At 43.4% G+C, this 16176-nt stretch overlaps 1 protein-coding gene across 3 annotated transcripts in view; it reads left to right on the plus strand.

The window, feature by feature from the left end:
* Positions 1-390: 390 nt before the first annotated feature.
* The window catches only part of CUNH20orf194 (chromosome unknown C20orf194 homolog), a 136308-nt gene continuing 120522 nt past the window's right edge, over positions 391-16176 (plus strand). For 2 of the 3 annotated variants that reach the window (XM_035005966.1, XM_035005967.1), the window contains exon 1: positions 391-497. In XM_035005966.1, coding sequence (XP_034861857.1) covers positions 403-497 — 95 coding nt within the window. In that variant the 5' untranslated portion in view covers positions 391-402. Of the gene's footprint in view, positions 498-616; positions 822-16176 lie in introns of those variants that run through there. The other variant, XM_035005968.1, reaches the window with a different exon arrangement.

The raw sequence follows: 16176 nt of genomic DNA on the forward strand, positions 1-16176 counted from the left end.
GGTTTCTTGTACAAGACCCTGCAGTCTGAAACAGGTCCAGACAGGATCTGAACAGTAAAAGGCAGGGATCCTCCTGGAACCGATGAAACCCTGACGCCCATGCCCTGCGCATGAGTGTGAGCGCACCGCTAACCTGAAGTCGGCTAGGAATCGGCTGGATGTTTGAAGGGAGGGTGAGCAGTTAATTAGCAGTGGGTGAAGAAAGAGTAGCGAGGCACCCGCCTGGGAGATCTAGGGAAGCGAGACCGGAACGTGGGAGGTGCTCAGGCCCCGGGACCTGGCTGCCGCTGTGGAAGCCTTCGCTGGAGGCCGAAGCCGGCAGAGCGGGGCGGGGCGAAGCAAGGCCCCGCCCCCGGGCGCGTCCGCGTGCGTGGCTGGGGGCGCAGCAGAGAGCCCCACTCCATGATGCGGGGCCTGAGGACAGGGCAGAGCCTCGGCGTGGAAACCCTCATCCTGGGGACCCGCGCTCCCCACGTCCGGCCAGGCTGCCTCGCAGCGTAAGGAGGGCGCGGCCCTGCGGCGGTGCGCCCACCCCCAGCCCAACGGGCCCCGACGCCCCCATCCACGATCCTTGCGCGCGCACCCGGCCCCGTCTCCGCCCCGACGTGCCCCCGCGCGCCGCGCCCCCCGCCCACCCGGCACGCCCCGCCGCCCCGCCCGGCCGCAGCGGGCCTGCAGCTGCCCCGCGGGCCTGAGCGACCCTCGCCGCGGCAGCGTCCTCCTCCGCCGCTCGCCGCCATGGACGTGTACCCCCCGCACCGGCTTGGGCTGCCCCGCACGCGGTCCCCCGGCGGCTCCGGCCGCGGGTCGCCCTCCGTCAGGTACGCGGGGCCGAGGCTACAGAGGGGCGGCCGGGCCGGGGCTTGCGGGCTGTTGGGGTCGGGCGACGCCTCCCGCCGCAGGGCGTGGTCCGACATGGCTTCCTTGCAGATGGTTTTCCCTAAACGGCTGCCTGAGGGACGTTTCCCCAGGAACTGCGCCCTGCGTAGCGGCTCCCACAGCGGCTCCCCTGTAGACAACTCCACAGCGGCACCTCTGTGGAAACCCCCTACTATGACATCCCCGTCCCTGTAGGTTTCTCCCAGGAAAGATTCCCCTGGGGAGAACCTCTGCAGTGGGTTCTCTATGCGTAACTCACTTGCCTTCCTCTTAGAATATTTCCCCCAGAAACGCCTATCTGTGGAGACCTTCCCGCACAGTAGCTCCTTTGGGGAGAACCCCCGAATAGGTTTCCCCAGAAACGGTTTACCTATAATCTCCCCATACAGTAGGTCTTCTCTAGGGCCTTCCCCCTTGACAGCATCATCCCTAAAGAGTGCCCCCCTCCCGCCCCCTACATACATACGCGCTGACAGCATCTTCCCTATTGCGCGTTCCCCCACCTCCCCATGCCCCAGCCTGCATCGCGACTCTCCCTCCTTCCACAATAGGGAGCTCAGGTTGGGGGGAGGCGCAGGAGAGACAACTAACTGGATGAATAGGAAAAAGAGGCCTAGAACCCCCAAAATTGGCGGACCCCGAGCCGCTGAGGAATTGGCGGACCCTAAGCCCCTGGGGCTAGAGACGGAGCCCCTGGATGCCTCGGGATGGGGATGGTCCCCGCCCCTTTTCGTTATAGGAAGACCCGTTTCCGATTTCTGCTCCCAGTGCCTTTGGGGCTGACCTTGATAGTCTGGGCATTGTTTGCGATGGAGCTGTTATGGGGCCGTTAGCAGAGTGTGGAGGTTGGAATGAAGGAGCATTTGCGGCAGAGATCGTTGAGAGAGAAGAAAGAAGAGGGAGAGAAATAGGCTTTGGGATCTGCTAAACTGTCATTAAACCAGAAGAGGGGTTTTTTTTGTTTTGTTTTGTTTTGCTTTTTCTCTATTTTAATAACTTAGCAAAGCAAATATGTTGTTCCCTTGAAAGGAGATTGTTAACTTATACGTTAAAATGGTTCTTCTTGTATCCTTGTTATGGTACTTAAGGCATTGTATTTTTAACTTTTTGCTCGCCAATCTGTTTTTTTGTTTCGTTTTGTTTTAACAAGAACAAATTCATGGAGAGCAAGAACTAAATCTTAAAATCCTGTCCCTCGCTTACTTCTTGGCATTCCTTTCCCCACCCCTGTTTGTTGAATGAATAAAGGTTGGGAGAGGTAGGGCTAGATACCCATGGTTGCATTTGGGAGTCCTAATTTGCTTCTAATTTAGCAGGTGACATTGGTTGAATTCCTGCTCCGCTCTTTAGTGGAATTCCTTGTGTTCTAAGTGTTTAGTTGCTTATGGTAACCATCTCCAATCTGTCCTAACATTTCTGGCAGCCACTTTCACTGTTAGAAAGTATCTGAACTTTGTACAGAATAGAAACTGCACAGGATACTTCTTTTTTCTTTTTTTTTTAAAGTAGGCTCCATGCCCAACGTGAGGCTTCAACTCACGCCTCTGAGATCAAGAATTGCGTGCTCTACCGACTGAGCTAGCCAGGCGCCCCTGCACAGGATACTTAAGAATTTGGAGCAGCCATCCATTAAATCTAAGCTCCAGATAGACTTGGGGTTCATCCCAGATCATTTTGAGCTTAGGAATCTTGAGTCTTTGAAACTTTTAGGAGAAAAAAGCTTCCCAGTGAAATCCATCTCTAAAATAACTGCTGCCTTCCTTGTTTCTAGGAACATGGCAGTGCACAGCATTTTTACAAAATAAGTGTTTCTTTGTTTAATGTTGGCTAACTTTATTAATCGTAAACTCTGAATCTTTTTTTTTTTAAAGATTTTATTTATTTATTTGAGAGAGAGAAAATGAGACAGAGCGAGTACATGAGAGGGGGGAGGGTCAGAGGGAGAAGCAGACTCCCCGCTGAGCAGGGAGCCCGATGCGGCACTAGATCCAGGGACTCCAGGATCATGACCTGAGCCGAAGGCAGTCGCTTAACCAACTGAGCCACCCAGGCGCCCGTAAACTCTGAATCTTAAAACAAGTGGTTTGAGTGAAACTTGTTGGTCTTCAGACACAGGGTAGTGCAAGGACCCCAAGGCCTGTTTTACCTTTGTTAAAAGAAATTGAGTCAGGGGGTGCCTGGGTGGCTCAGTCGTTAAGCGTCTGCCTTCGGCTCAGGTCGTGATCCCAGGGTTCTGGGATCGAACCCCGCATCGGGCTCCCTGCTCCGCGGGGAGCCTGCTTCTCCCTCTCCCACTCCCCCTGCTTGTGTTCCTGCTCTCGCTGTCTCTCTCTGTCAAATAAATAAATAAAATCTTTAAAAAAAGAAAAAGAAATTGAGTCAGGGTTCTCCTCTTTTACTCTACTTCTACATAACTGAACATGCTTTTCTTACCCATTCACGCCTTTTCCTGACTTTTGACATTGAGTGGCAGGTATGGGCTCAGCACTTTCCTGTCACCCATATTTGGCTTCTTTGCAGCACTCTGACTCCTGAGTGATGAAAGAGGCAGGCCTAACTGGTGAAGTTACATTCCTAAAGACCCATAGGTAGTACTTTGCAAATGTGTGGTTCCCTTCTAGCAATGGAGTTCATTTTCACAGATGGGGAATAGAGATCAGGAGTTAAAATGCTGTTGCTTAGAACTAGAAGCTGCTTTTTCAGGATGTGGTAGTCATCAGTGCTGCTCATCAGCTATTTTTGGTTTCCGCCACCTGGGCATGTGGTATAATTATACTTGCTTGCCCCCTTGAAGTTGGGTATGGCCTTATGAGTTGCTTTTGGTCAGTCAGTGTGTTCAGGAATGATGTGTATTCCTTCATGGTAAAAGCTTCTGGTGTATGATTTGCCGCGATCTTTCCCTCTACTGTGGTGACTGTTGGTGTTGCAGGTAGTGGCTAATCCATCAGTCTGGGACTCAAAGCAAACTTCCAGGTGACTTATGTTTGACATGCAGAGCAAATAGTAAACCTTCATTGTTTCAAGCCACTGAGATTTTGGAGTTCTTACCAAGTAATATCTTGACTTGTGCTAAGGAACCAGTGGAAATAGCTGAAATAATGCTTTCCTACTTCAGAATCTCTTTCTGCAGAAGGACCTGATCCTGCTCAGGACTTGTTTATCAGTTTAAATTTTACTCCTCTTTATACAAATAATCCAACATACACTGGGCTAGGTGTTGTGAGACAAATAAGGTAGGCCAGTGCCCTCAAAGAGCTCCTTTATAAGTGGAAAGAGATAAAAACAGTACAAATCATAATACAGAGTGTTGAGAAATAAGTACTGAGGAAGAAATAGGGCTGAAGGAACAATAATGTAAGAAGGCATAGTCAGTTTTGAGCTCAACTGTTGGAAGAATGAAATTGCCATTTACTGATACCTGGAACACTGGAATTAGAGCAGTTTTGTGGAGAAAATGAGTTCAGGTTTGGCCTTATTCATTTGAGTTGCCTAATAGATATCCAAATGGAGAGATTGGATAGGCAGTTTGGGTATATTAATCTGGAGTTCAGGAGAAAGATTGGGATTGGAAGTACTATGCTGATGACTCCCACATTTTTATTTAAATCTTTGAGACCAGATAGAGATCCTGGGAGCAAATGTAGATAAAGACCAACATCCAAGCCCTGGGGTATCCCGTCTATGAAAGACAGTGTAGCAGTGGTTTCCAAATTCTGATGGAAAGTGGCTTCCTACCTCTGAGATGGGAGAAGAATCCAGGAGTCTTGGAAAGCCAAATGATAAGTACCATTGATGGGATGATGAGGACTAAGAATAGATTATTATATTTGGTAACATAGAGGTCATTGGTGACCTTGACAAGAACAGGTTTGGTGGGGTGCCTGGGTGGCTCAGATGGTTAAGCGTCTGCCTTCGGCTCAGGTCATGATCCCAGGGTCCTGGGATCGAGCCCCACATCCGGCTCCCTGCTTGGCAGGGAGCCTGCTTCTCCCTCTCCCTCTACTGTTCCCCCTGCTTGTACTCTCTCGCTCTCTCTATCAAATAAATAAATAAAATCTTTTATAAAAAAAAAAAGGGGGGCGCCTGGGTGGCTCAGTTGGTTAAGCGACTGCCTTCGGCTCAGGTCATGATCCTGGAGTCCCGGGATCGAGTCCCACATCGGGCTCCCTGCTCAGCAGAGTCTGCTTCTCCCTCTGACCCTCCTCCCTCTCATGTTCTCTGTCTCTCATTGTCTCTCTCGCAAATAAATAAAATCTTAAGAAAAAAAAAAAAATTAAAAAAAAAAAAAGAACAGGTTTGGTGCACTGGGTTCAAGAGAAAATGGGAGGAGAAGAATTGAAGACAGTGCATATAGATAGTCATAATGATGTTGTTTCAAGGATTGAAGAGCAGGGCAATAAGGCTTTGGCTGTGAGAGAGAGCGGAATAATAGGGCTATGGCTATCAGAGAAAGCAGAGAAATAGGGCTCTCGTTGGAAGGGTAGAAGTGTTAGAGTTCTTTTTGTTTTTAGGTGGACAGACATTATAGTCTCCCTAAAACATTTGAGGCTGATGGGGATGATGGAGTACAGAGAGGAAAATGATAATTAAAAGAAAGGACAATTGCAGGAGTGAAGTCCTTGAGCAGGTGAGAGGGAATGGGATCTAGGACATAAATAGATACATTGGCCTCAGGCTGTATAGGTGCATGGACAGTTCATCTGTGGTGAGTATATAGACCCAAATGCTAGTGTGTTGGTAGCTTGGTGGTGGAAGAAAGTGAAAATTCTTTTCTGTTTACTTCTATATTTGCAGTTAAATAAGAAGGCAGATCTTCAGCTAAAAATGAAGAATAGAGAAGGTGTTAGAAGTTTGAGAAGAAAGAAGGTGTAAAATCCATCCAGGAGAGTTGGGGAAAATGAGTTAAATAAGGAAATGTTTTAGGATTGCCAGGCAGCTACAAGTGCCCATTTGCTGTTTGTTATCATAAATTTAAGGTGAGACCCGGTTAGCACGGTTGTATGCTTTTCCTTCAGCTATGTTGAGCTGTTTGGACGTGGACACTGTGGAAGTGTGTGGCTCAAGTAGGATAGAGGACATCATTGGAAGACAGGAGTAAAAGAACTGAGAGGTAAGGATAGTGGGAGGATTACCTGTCTTAGTGCTTACTGAAATTATCATGAGTGAAGGTGGGAGTAGTAATAGCAAAAGAGATAATGAACGAGAAGCTAAAAATCTTTAGGGAATGTGGAGAACTGAATGACCTAGACGTTTGTAGGTATTTGTAACAAGAAGGGCTAGCGGGTGGTTCTTGTTTGATGGCATGAAGAAATCAGCCAAAATAAAATAAAGCAAGAAGTTAAATAAACTAATTAATTAATTGATTGATTTTCTCAAAACCAGAGGACATGAGTTTCCAGATCAAAAGGACTTTCCGATAGTCCAGCACAACTAATTTAAAAATATCCATGCCAAGGTAGAACATCATGAAATTTTTGAGTGCTATAAAGTCAAAAGAATATCTGCAAATCACATAGATAGGGTCAGGAATCAGAGGATTGCAGCAAGATTGGAAACTGGAAGATAATGGAGAAGCAGTGCCTTCTGAAGGAAAATGGATTCCTTCCCAGAATTCAGTATCCATCCATACTCTCAAGCAGGTGTGAGGGATGGATAAAGACATTTCACACATGAAAATTCTCAAAGTTTGACCTCACATGCACCCTTTATTAAGAAGCCATTGGAGGATGTGCTCTAGCAAAACAGTCTGATTAAGGGGTTCCTGTGCTGGGGATCCTCTATACCATGAACAGGTGGAATTTCTTCCTTGTTAAGGGACTAACAAGGAAGGACTTGCTTTGTTATCTCTGGAATACCAAAGGCCTGGGACCATTTTTTATTGCCATTTCCCACATTGCTTGCCCTAGTACTTAGATCAGTGTCTGGCACATAGACAGCATTCGGTAAATATGAACTGCTGTTGTAAGCTATTATGAAATATTGCTTGCATTAATTATTTATTGAATGAATAGAGAATAATTACAGTTGAAGATGTGGGCTATGTTAAATTTCATAGGTGTTCAGAGAATGAAGAATCACATGTGAGCTAGATGGTGAGCAGTGGTTTATGATGGTGATGTTCTACAGAGAGCACTTCAGTAAAGCCTCACAAGGGCAAGTTATCTCTTCAGGTGATATTTATTGGCCAATAGCCAATACCCATGGTACTCTGTTGGGTTTACAGATACACAGAAATAATAATTGATATTGTACAGATGGGTATTGCCTTAAGAAAACTCAGAATGCAAAGCATTGTATATCTGAAAATGCAAAGCTTTACCTCCAGTATACTTGCTTAGATGCTGGCCGGGGAGGCTTGGTGTGGTGCCTGTAAAAGCAAAGAGGGTTTGCTTAGTTAGGCTTTTATGGTCTTATTTCCTACCCAGAGGTAGAGGTCTGAGTATCTGCCTTCTCACTTGTATCTGGGATGACTGTGTACTGAGGACTCTTAATTTAGTGAATATGGTGGCATTAATAATGTACAGTATCCTGAAAATGTTTCATAGCTCTTGGGCTTTTCTGTCATGTTCTAATTTTTAGAGAAGGGAGTGAATGAGATGCAGATGCCCTACAGAGTTACACAGCTTAAATTATTGTTGTTTTGCCCTGAAAGTTTAAAAAAAGGAAAAGAAAAAGGGTTTGCAATGTGGGGTGTTCTGTGGGGGCGCCTGGGTGGCTCAGTCGTTAAGCGTCTGCCTTTGGCTCAGGTCATGATCCCAGGGTCCTGGGATCCAGCCCCACATCGGGCTCCCTGCTCAGCGGGAAGCCTGCTTCTCTCTCCCCCTCACCCACTCCCCCTGCTTGTGTTCCCTCTCTCACTGTGTCTCTCTCTGTCAAATAAATAAATAAAAATCTTTAAAAAAAACAAACAAAAACTTTTATCTGTGATTTTGAGCCCTGGTTTGAGGAAAAGTCAACTCATTTGGCATGTTTTTCATTTTCAACTTCTTATTTTGAAATAAATGATTTTAGATTTATAGGTGAGTTGCAAATATGGTACAGAGTGTTCTTATATAGCCTTCATCCAGCTTACTCTAATGTTAACATCTTACATATAACCACGTGCATTTATCAAAACTAAGAAATTAATACTAGTATAGTGCTTTAATTTACTAAGTAAACTTTTGTTTACTTGGCTTTTAGTACTCCAGACTATTTATTTGAATTTCCCCAGTTTTCCCACTAACGACTTTTTTCTACTCTAAGATCCAATCAAGGATCCCACATTGCATTTATATTTGGCATGCATTTAATAGTCGAAGTGAGGGAAAGTAATTGTGGATGCTTTCTGAATGAAGACTTGTGAAACTGACTTTACAAAGAGCAGACTGTGTGAGGAAATGCTCAGAGAAAGACAGAGAAAAGGAAGAAAATGGAAAATAAGATGTTGTTACACCAGAATATCATGAACAGACTTCCAGATAACATTTTCCACTTGTGGCAGGTAGCATTTTCTGAACTTCTTGAATTTTGTGGAGTGTCTTATAAACCCCAGTTCATGAAATATGTGTAGACTTGAATTGCAATTGGGCACCAGTTTTACCCATTTTAGATAAGGTGGCCTAATGGTTGGAGCTACGTTTGGCAGCTGATAAAAAATGCTTAACAATAATGACTTAAGGGTTTATTTTTTTTTGCAAAAGATGTCTGTCTAAGGAGAGCAGGCTAGTCCTTATATAAAGTCATCAGGGAGGGAACCAGGCCTCTTCTGTGTATTTTGGTGTTCTTAGCAAGTGGATTCCATGGCTTCATGGTCACAAAATGGCTGGAAGAACTCCAGCTATAATGTCTGTCAGGCAAGGGGAAGGAGAAAGGACAGTTCTCCTAGTTAAGTCGGTTCTTTCCCTTCAGAGAGTTTCTCCAGAAGCTTCCACATGTTGGCTTCTGCATGTCTCATTGGTCAGCTCTAGAAGCAGAGGAACTGGGCCATTGCTGCCCCAAATAAAATTGGGGTACTGTGAGTTAAAAAGAATGGGAGAATGGATATGGATTGGGTAAACGTCTCTCCCATAGGGAGATAACAATATGGAATGAAATTTATATTGCTTAGGATTACTAATGACTCTGGTGAGCTCCATGAAAGTGCTGGGAGAAAATTAAAGTCATCAAATATTTAATGATGCCAGTGCATTTCTCATTCATATCTTGTGTGTGTATGTATATGTCCTTTCAGTTCGAGTCACTTATGGTCAGTGGTTAACCATGTTTTAACATTGGCATTGCTTTTTCCATTGCAAGTTGTTGCCCCAGCAAAGACATTGGTGGGAAATGACATTTATTGCCTTGCCACACATCCTGCCTTTTGCCTTTCTTCCAAGTCTCTAGGGTTGTTTTTTTTTTGGGGGGGGGGGTGTTCTTTTTATTTTTAATTTTATTTTCAAGTAATCCCCACACCCAGTGTGGGGCTTGAACTCACAAGCCTGAGATCAAGAGTCACATGCTCCCCTGACTGAGCAGCCAGACACCCCCCAAGTCTCTAGTTTTGCAAGGGGAGTAAATAATTGCCACTTTAACTCAGGGCCAAGTTTCTTAAACCCTAGTAGTCCTACAGTAGCTCCTTTTAATCAGTACCTGAAGTCCAAATTAATGCTGATAAGGCTTGTTTATATTAGTCTTACAGTTGATTTTCCCCCCAGCATTTTATTATGAAAATGTTCATAAGAAAAGTTGAAAGAATTGTTCAGTGGTATTCATGTGTATCCATACCTAGATTCTACACTTTTAATATATTTGCTGTATTTGCATTATATATCCATTCCTCTATCCATCAATCCATCTTATATTGTAATGCCTTTTTTTTTTAAGATTTATTTATATATTTATTTGATAGAGAGAGAGAGACAGCAAGAGAGGGAACACAAGCAGGGGGAGTGGGAGAGGGAGAAGCAGGGGGAGTGGGAGAGGGAGAAGCAGGCTTCCCGCCGAGCAGGGAGCCTGATGCGTGGCTTGATCCCAGGACCCTGGGATCATGACCTGAGCTGAAGGCAGACGCTTAACGACTGAGCCACCCAGGTGCCCCTGTAATGCTTTTTAAAGTTATAGATGTCTGTATGCTTCATCCCTAAATGTTGGGATTGATTTTGTATTAAGAATGTTTTCTGTTGCAAATGACAGAAACCCAACTCAAAGGTTTTAAGTAAAAAGAATGCATTGCCTTATGTGACTAGAAGGAATAATAGGGATATAGACTTCCTACAGGAAGAGGTGCAGAAACTAGGGCCTCAAGAACTGGAACCAAAACTCTTCTATCAGAATAGTTGCCTCTATCCATACAACCCCAAATACACATTCTTCCTGTGCTATGACCCTAGAGGCCATTTCTCTTCCAGGTCTAAAATGGGGAAATCCCTGGTAAGGACTCCAGTTGCCCTGACTTGCTCCTGGGTAAGTCAGAATTGGAAACGGTGGCCAAGTAGGAGCCCAGTGTTAGTTATCAGGGGAGGTAGAAGTGGAAAGCATGCGGAGTTCAGTACATACCTCAGAAAACTTGCCACTTGCTTTCTGAGGCTGGCATAATCCTGGTACTTAACAAGGAGAACACAAAGGAGAACTACAAATGAAACATTTAAATAAAACAATAGTATATTGAGGGCGCCTGGGTGGCTCAGTTGGTTAAGCGACTGCCTTCGGCTCAGGTCATGATCCTGGAGTCCCTGGATCGAGTCCCGCAGTGGGCTCCCGTCTCGGCGGGGAGTTTGCTTCGCCCTCTGACCCTCCCCCCTCTCATGTGCTCTCTCTCTCAAATAAATGAATAAAATCTTTTAAAAAAAAACAACACAATAGTATATTGAATCTAGAAGTATGGTAAAACAACTTTACACATAAGTAGAATTTGTCCCAGAAATGCAAGAGTTGTTCATCATCAGGAAGTCTATCAATGAGGGACGCCTGGGTGGCTAAGTCAGTTAAATGTCTGCCTTTGGCTCAGGTCATGATCCCGGGATCCTGGGATCGAGTCCCACATTGGGCTCCTTGCTCAGTGAGGAGCCTGCTTCTCCCTCTGCTGCTTCCCCTGCTTGTTGTACTCTCTCACTCTCTCTGATAAATTAAATAAATAAATAAATAAAATCTATCAATGAAATTAACAGACTAGTAGATGCCCCCCAAAATCTACTTAAAATTTAATATTCATTCTTGATTTAAATCAAGTAACATAATAAGGTTTCAGCTAATATAATAAGATAAGCAAAAGAGGGGCACTTGGGTGGCTGAGTTGGTTAAGCATTTGACTCTTGATATAAGCTCAGGTCTTGAATCAGGGTTGTGAGTTCAAGCCCTGCATTGGGCTCCATGCTAGGCATGGAGCCTACTTAATAAGAAAAATGATAAGCAAAAGAGATAATCATCTACTTCTTGTAGTAGGCTCTTAATTGGTCTCTCAGGTTCAACTCTTGTCCCCCTTTGGTCTGTTTCCAATACAGTAAATAAAGTCATCTTATAAAAATATAAATCATCTTATATAAGTCATCCCTCTTTTCAAAACACTCCAAGAAAAATCTCAAATCATGAACTTTGACAAGACTCTAATCCAGTTTCCACCTTCCCCCGCCTTCATCTCCTGTTACTACTGTCTTCCTCACTTTGCTGTAAACATTGCTGCTTCCGGACCTTTGCACTTACTGTGCAGCTTCCTCTCTAGCTTCCTTTAGGTCTTTATGCAAATGTCCTCTCAGTAAAACCTTTCCTAATATCTCTCTTTAAAACGGCAACCCATCCTTCTCTTAGGACTCTCAGTCCTCCACTTATCATCATATGATAACTGTACTTTTCCTATTTATTTTTATTTCTCCCTCACTCATTTCCCAATTAGAATATAAGTTCTAGGGGCTCCTGAGTGGCTCAGTCGGTTAAGCGTCTGACTCCTGATATCAGCTCAGATCTTGATCTCAGGGTTGTGAGCTCGAGCTCTGTGTAAAAAAGAAAGTGTAAGTTCTGAAAAAAAAAAAAAAAGAAATGTAAATTCTAGTATTTTCATCCCAAGGGTTTTTGCCCTTTTATTAATTGCTAAGTCCCCCCCCCCGGCTCTTGAATAACCAGTGCCTAACACACAGTAGGTGCTCAGTAAAAACATGATGAATTAATGAGTTGGAATAAAAGCTGTAAATATTGAAGAGATAAAACCGCTATGATTGGGGTGCCTGGGTGGCTCAGTCGTTAAGCGTCTGCCTTCGGCTCAGGTCATAATCCCAGGGTCCTGGGATCGAGCCCCGCATCAGGCTCCCTGCTCGGCGGGGGGCCTGCTTCTCCCTCTCCCACTCCCCCTGCTTGTGTTCCCTCTCTCACTGTGTCTCTCTCTGTCAAATAAATAAATAAAATCTTTAAAAAAAAAAAAAACCCACTATGATTTAGTGCTTGGAAAACTATGATAATAGATAAAACTATTAGAACTGATTTTATCAAATTGTTTGAAAAAGGTAATGGATTCAAGATGGTATTCAAAATGGGAACAAAAACTTTAGGAATCAATCTAATAAGAAATGTGTAAAACTTATATAAATAAAAATATAAAACTTGACAGAAAGACATAAAACAGGAGAGGAATGAATGGAGAGATATATCTTGTTCCTGAGTAGGGAGCTCAGTGCTGTCCAAATTCAGTATGATCATAATACAAATTCTCAATGGGAATTTTTCTGGAACTTGACAAACTGATTTTATAATTCATCTTAAAAAGAAAATGTTCAGGGACCCTGGGTGGCTCAGTTGGTTAAGCATCTGCTTTCACTCCGATCATGATCCCAGGGTCCTGCAATGGAGTCCCACACAGAGCTCCTTGCTTGTCAGGGAGCCTGCTCCTCCTTCTGCCTGCTACCCCCCCTGCTTGCGCTCTCCATGGTCTCTCTCTGAAAAATAAATAAAATCTTTTTAAAAAAGAAAAAGTGTTCAGGGGTGCCTGGGTGGCTCAGATGGTTAAGCATCTGCCTTTGGCTCAGGTCCTGAGATCAAGCCCACATCGGGCTCCCTGCTCAGTGGGGAGTCAGCTTCTCCCTCTCCCTTCCACTCATGTTTTCTCTCTAACAAATAAATAAAATCTTTTTTTTTTTTTTAAGATTTTATTTATTTGTTTGACAGAGAGACAGTGAGAGAGGGAACACAAGCTGGGGGAGCTAGACAGGGAGAAGCAGGCTCCCGCTGAGCAGGGAACCTGATGTGGGGCTTGATCCCAGGACCCCGGGACCATGACCTGAGCCAAAGGCAGACGCCTAACAACTGAGCCACCCAGGCACCCCTAAATAAAATCTTTTTTAAAAAAGAAAAGAGGACGGGGCGCCTGGGTGGCTCAGATGGTTAAGCATCTGCCTTCGGCTCAGGTCATGATCCCAGGGTCCTGGGATCGAGTCCCACATCGGGCTCCTGACTCAGCGGGGAGTCTGCTTCTTCCTCTCCCTCTGCCTCTCCCACTGCTCATGCTCTCTCTCTCTCTCTCTGTATCTCTGTCTCAAATGAATAAATAAAATCTTTAAAAAAAAAAAAAAAAGAAAAGAGGACACCTGGGTGGCTCAGTCGTTAAGCGTCTGCCTTCGGCTCAGGTCATGATCCCAGGGTCCTGGGATCAAGCCCCGCATCGGGCTCCCTGCTCTGCAGGAAGCCTGCTTCTCCCTCTCCCGCTCCCCCTGCTTGTGTTCCCTCTCTCGCTGTGTCCCTGTCAAATAAATAAATAAAATCTTTAAAAAAAATTTTTTTTAAATAATTAAAAAAAAGAAAAGAAAATGTTCAGTAAAAGCCATGATCTTTAAAACAATGATAGAGGGGTGCCTGGGTGGCTCAGTTGGTTAAACGACTGCCTTTGGCTCAGGTCATGATCCCGGAGTCCCGGGATCGAGTCCCACATCAGGCTCCCTGCTCAGCAAGGAGTCTGCTTCTCCCTCTGACCCTACCCCCTCTTGGGCTCTCTCTGTCTCACTCTCTCAAATAAATAAAATCTTAAAAAAAAATAAAACAATGATAGAACTCGCTCTATAAGATATAAAAATAATCCATTTATTACAAAGTTCAATTAATAATTTTTTATTATTTTTAAGTGTACTATTTCTGAGAGAATAAATAGATCAAATAAGGATCAAAAATATGGATCCCACTTTATATAATAATTTAACATATGCTGAAAGTGGCATTCTACATCAGAGGATGAAAAGGGTCAATATGTGGTCTTGGAACAATCATTTATATTTTGGAGGAAAAATGCAGTTATATTGGGGTACCTGGGTGGCTCAGTCGGTTAACCATCTGCCTTCTGCTCAAGTCATGATCCCAGGGTCCTGGGATCGAGCAGCTTCAGGCTCCCTGCTCAGCGTGGAGTCTGCTTCTTCCTCTCCCTCTGCCTCATGCTTTCTGTCTCTCAAATAAATAAAATAAAATAAAATAATACAGTTATATTCCCACTTCACAAAAGTAAAAAAGCAAGTTCCAGAGAAGCAAAGAGCTAAATGTTTAAAACACACACCCAAATAAAATTAAGTAATTGGCATTTTATTTTTTTTTATAATACTGAGTGGGAAGACACAAAAGGAAGACCTAAAACTCCTAAGCCTAAAGCTAGAGTTAGGCAGATTTAGTTAAATAAAACTTGACAGCTCTGCATGAAAAAAGATACCATAAACCAAGTCTAGAAGTTTAAAGAAAATATTTGCAGCATATGACCAAAATACGACTTTTAAAATATGGAATATATTAATTATTCAGAACCTCCCCATGAGTAAATAGAAAATGGGTAAAGAACAAGAATATGCATTCACAGAAAAGGAAATATAGATGATCAATAAACATCTGACAGTCTCCCTAGAGATTAGGGAGAAATGTAAAAGTATGATAATGAAAATTAGTTGAAGAGTGATAACACATGGTTTAGAAAGTTATGGGGAAACAGGTAGTCTGGTATATTGTAGGTGACTGTTTTAAGAAAACAATTTGGCAACGTCTGTCAAAATTTAAAATGCAGATACCTCTTAAACTGGCAGTGCTACTTTTTAGATCTCTGCAGAAATTTTTGCAGTGCCAAAGATGGATATAGTTATTCTTTGAAGCAGTTTGCTATTGCAAAAATAATAAATATCCTGAATGTTAATCAGAGTGGCTGGTTAAATAAAAACAAAAGAATACAGTATGGCACTTTTAAAAATGCAGTTGAGTTCTATGTACTAACTTGGAAAGGCCTTAAGGCATAATGTTAAGTGAAAAAGGCATGTTGCAGAGCAGTTATGTATCTCATGATTATGATTTTATGTAAAAGCAATCCATCCCCCCCCCCAAAAAACTCACCCAAACTATACATTACTGAGATTCACACCAAATTGCTCCCAGCAGTTTTCTATAAGGTGAACCAGATTAGTATGAGGATTCACTTTGTAAAACAATCAAAACACAAAGCATTCAGAATATAAGGACAATATGTTCATTAATTATTTAATTTTGAAAATAAAGTTAACATAAAGTCACTTATGGAGGAAAAAACAGGCAAAAATAAAATTTTCAGGTTTTTTTGTCCATTTCCAGGGAACCAGGATAATGAAATACAAACAAGAAAATATACCTGGCTGTGTATACAGTAACTTGTAAAAGCAGTGAGCAGTGAATTAACTATTATAAAACCGAAGATGGGAAAAACAGAGATGACGGACTGTTTAGAATTCAGAAACTCTGTGTCTGTGGCATCAGTGAGGTGTAGCAGAAAGGAAAAGTTCAGAGTTAAGGTATCTGGTGACTCACATTTTGGTGCTGCTAAGCCTGGCTCAGCCTTGTGATTTTGGGTAAACTGCTTCTGTTTAGGTCTGGCTTCTTCACTTTATCATCTATTCTGTCTAGATTCTGAGTGTGAACCCAATGAAAGTCAGAAATAAAGTATAGTATACAAGCAGCATATTTGACATAAACCACATTAGGGGGTCTGCTGAGACTCCAGGTACTCTGAAAGAGGAACTTTGTAAAGTCATGGTGACGTCAGGCCATCTACCTACCCAGGATGTGCTAGCAGTGCCCAGGTAAACCTGGAAGCTAGAGGGCAGTTCTCTTGCTGGATTTGGTGTATGTTTGAAAGTTTCTATTGGGGGAAGAAAGAAGAAAAGACTGGTGGATATACAACAAGCTCAGTGGTGACCTCTGGGGGTCAGGAGCAATGACAGTTTTAATATTCCACTTCTTTTCATCAAAAAAAGGATAATAAATATTTTATATGTGGCACTAAGGTAGATAAAAGCAAGTATGCCAAAATGTTAATAGAGGCTAATTCTGGGTGCTGAGAATACCGGTGATTGTGGTTTT

This window comes from Mirounga leonina, unplaced genomic scaffold (assembly GCF_011800145.1).
Source record: "Mirounga leonina isolate KUSES-001 unplaced genomic scaffold, KU_Mleo_1.0 Mir_150, whole genome shotgun sequence".
NCBI classification, from domain to species: Eukaryota; Metazoa; Chordata; class Mammalia; order Carnivora; family Phocidae; genus Mirounga; species Mirounga leonina.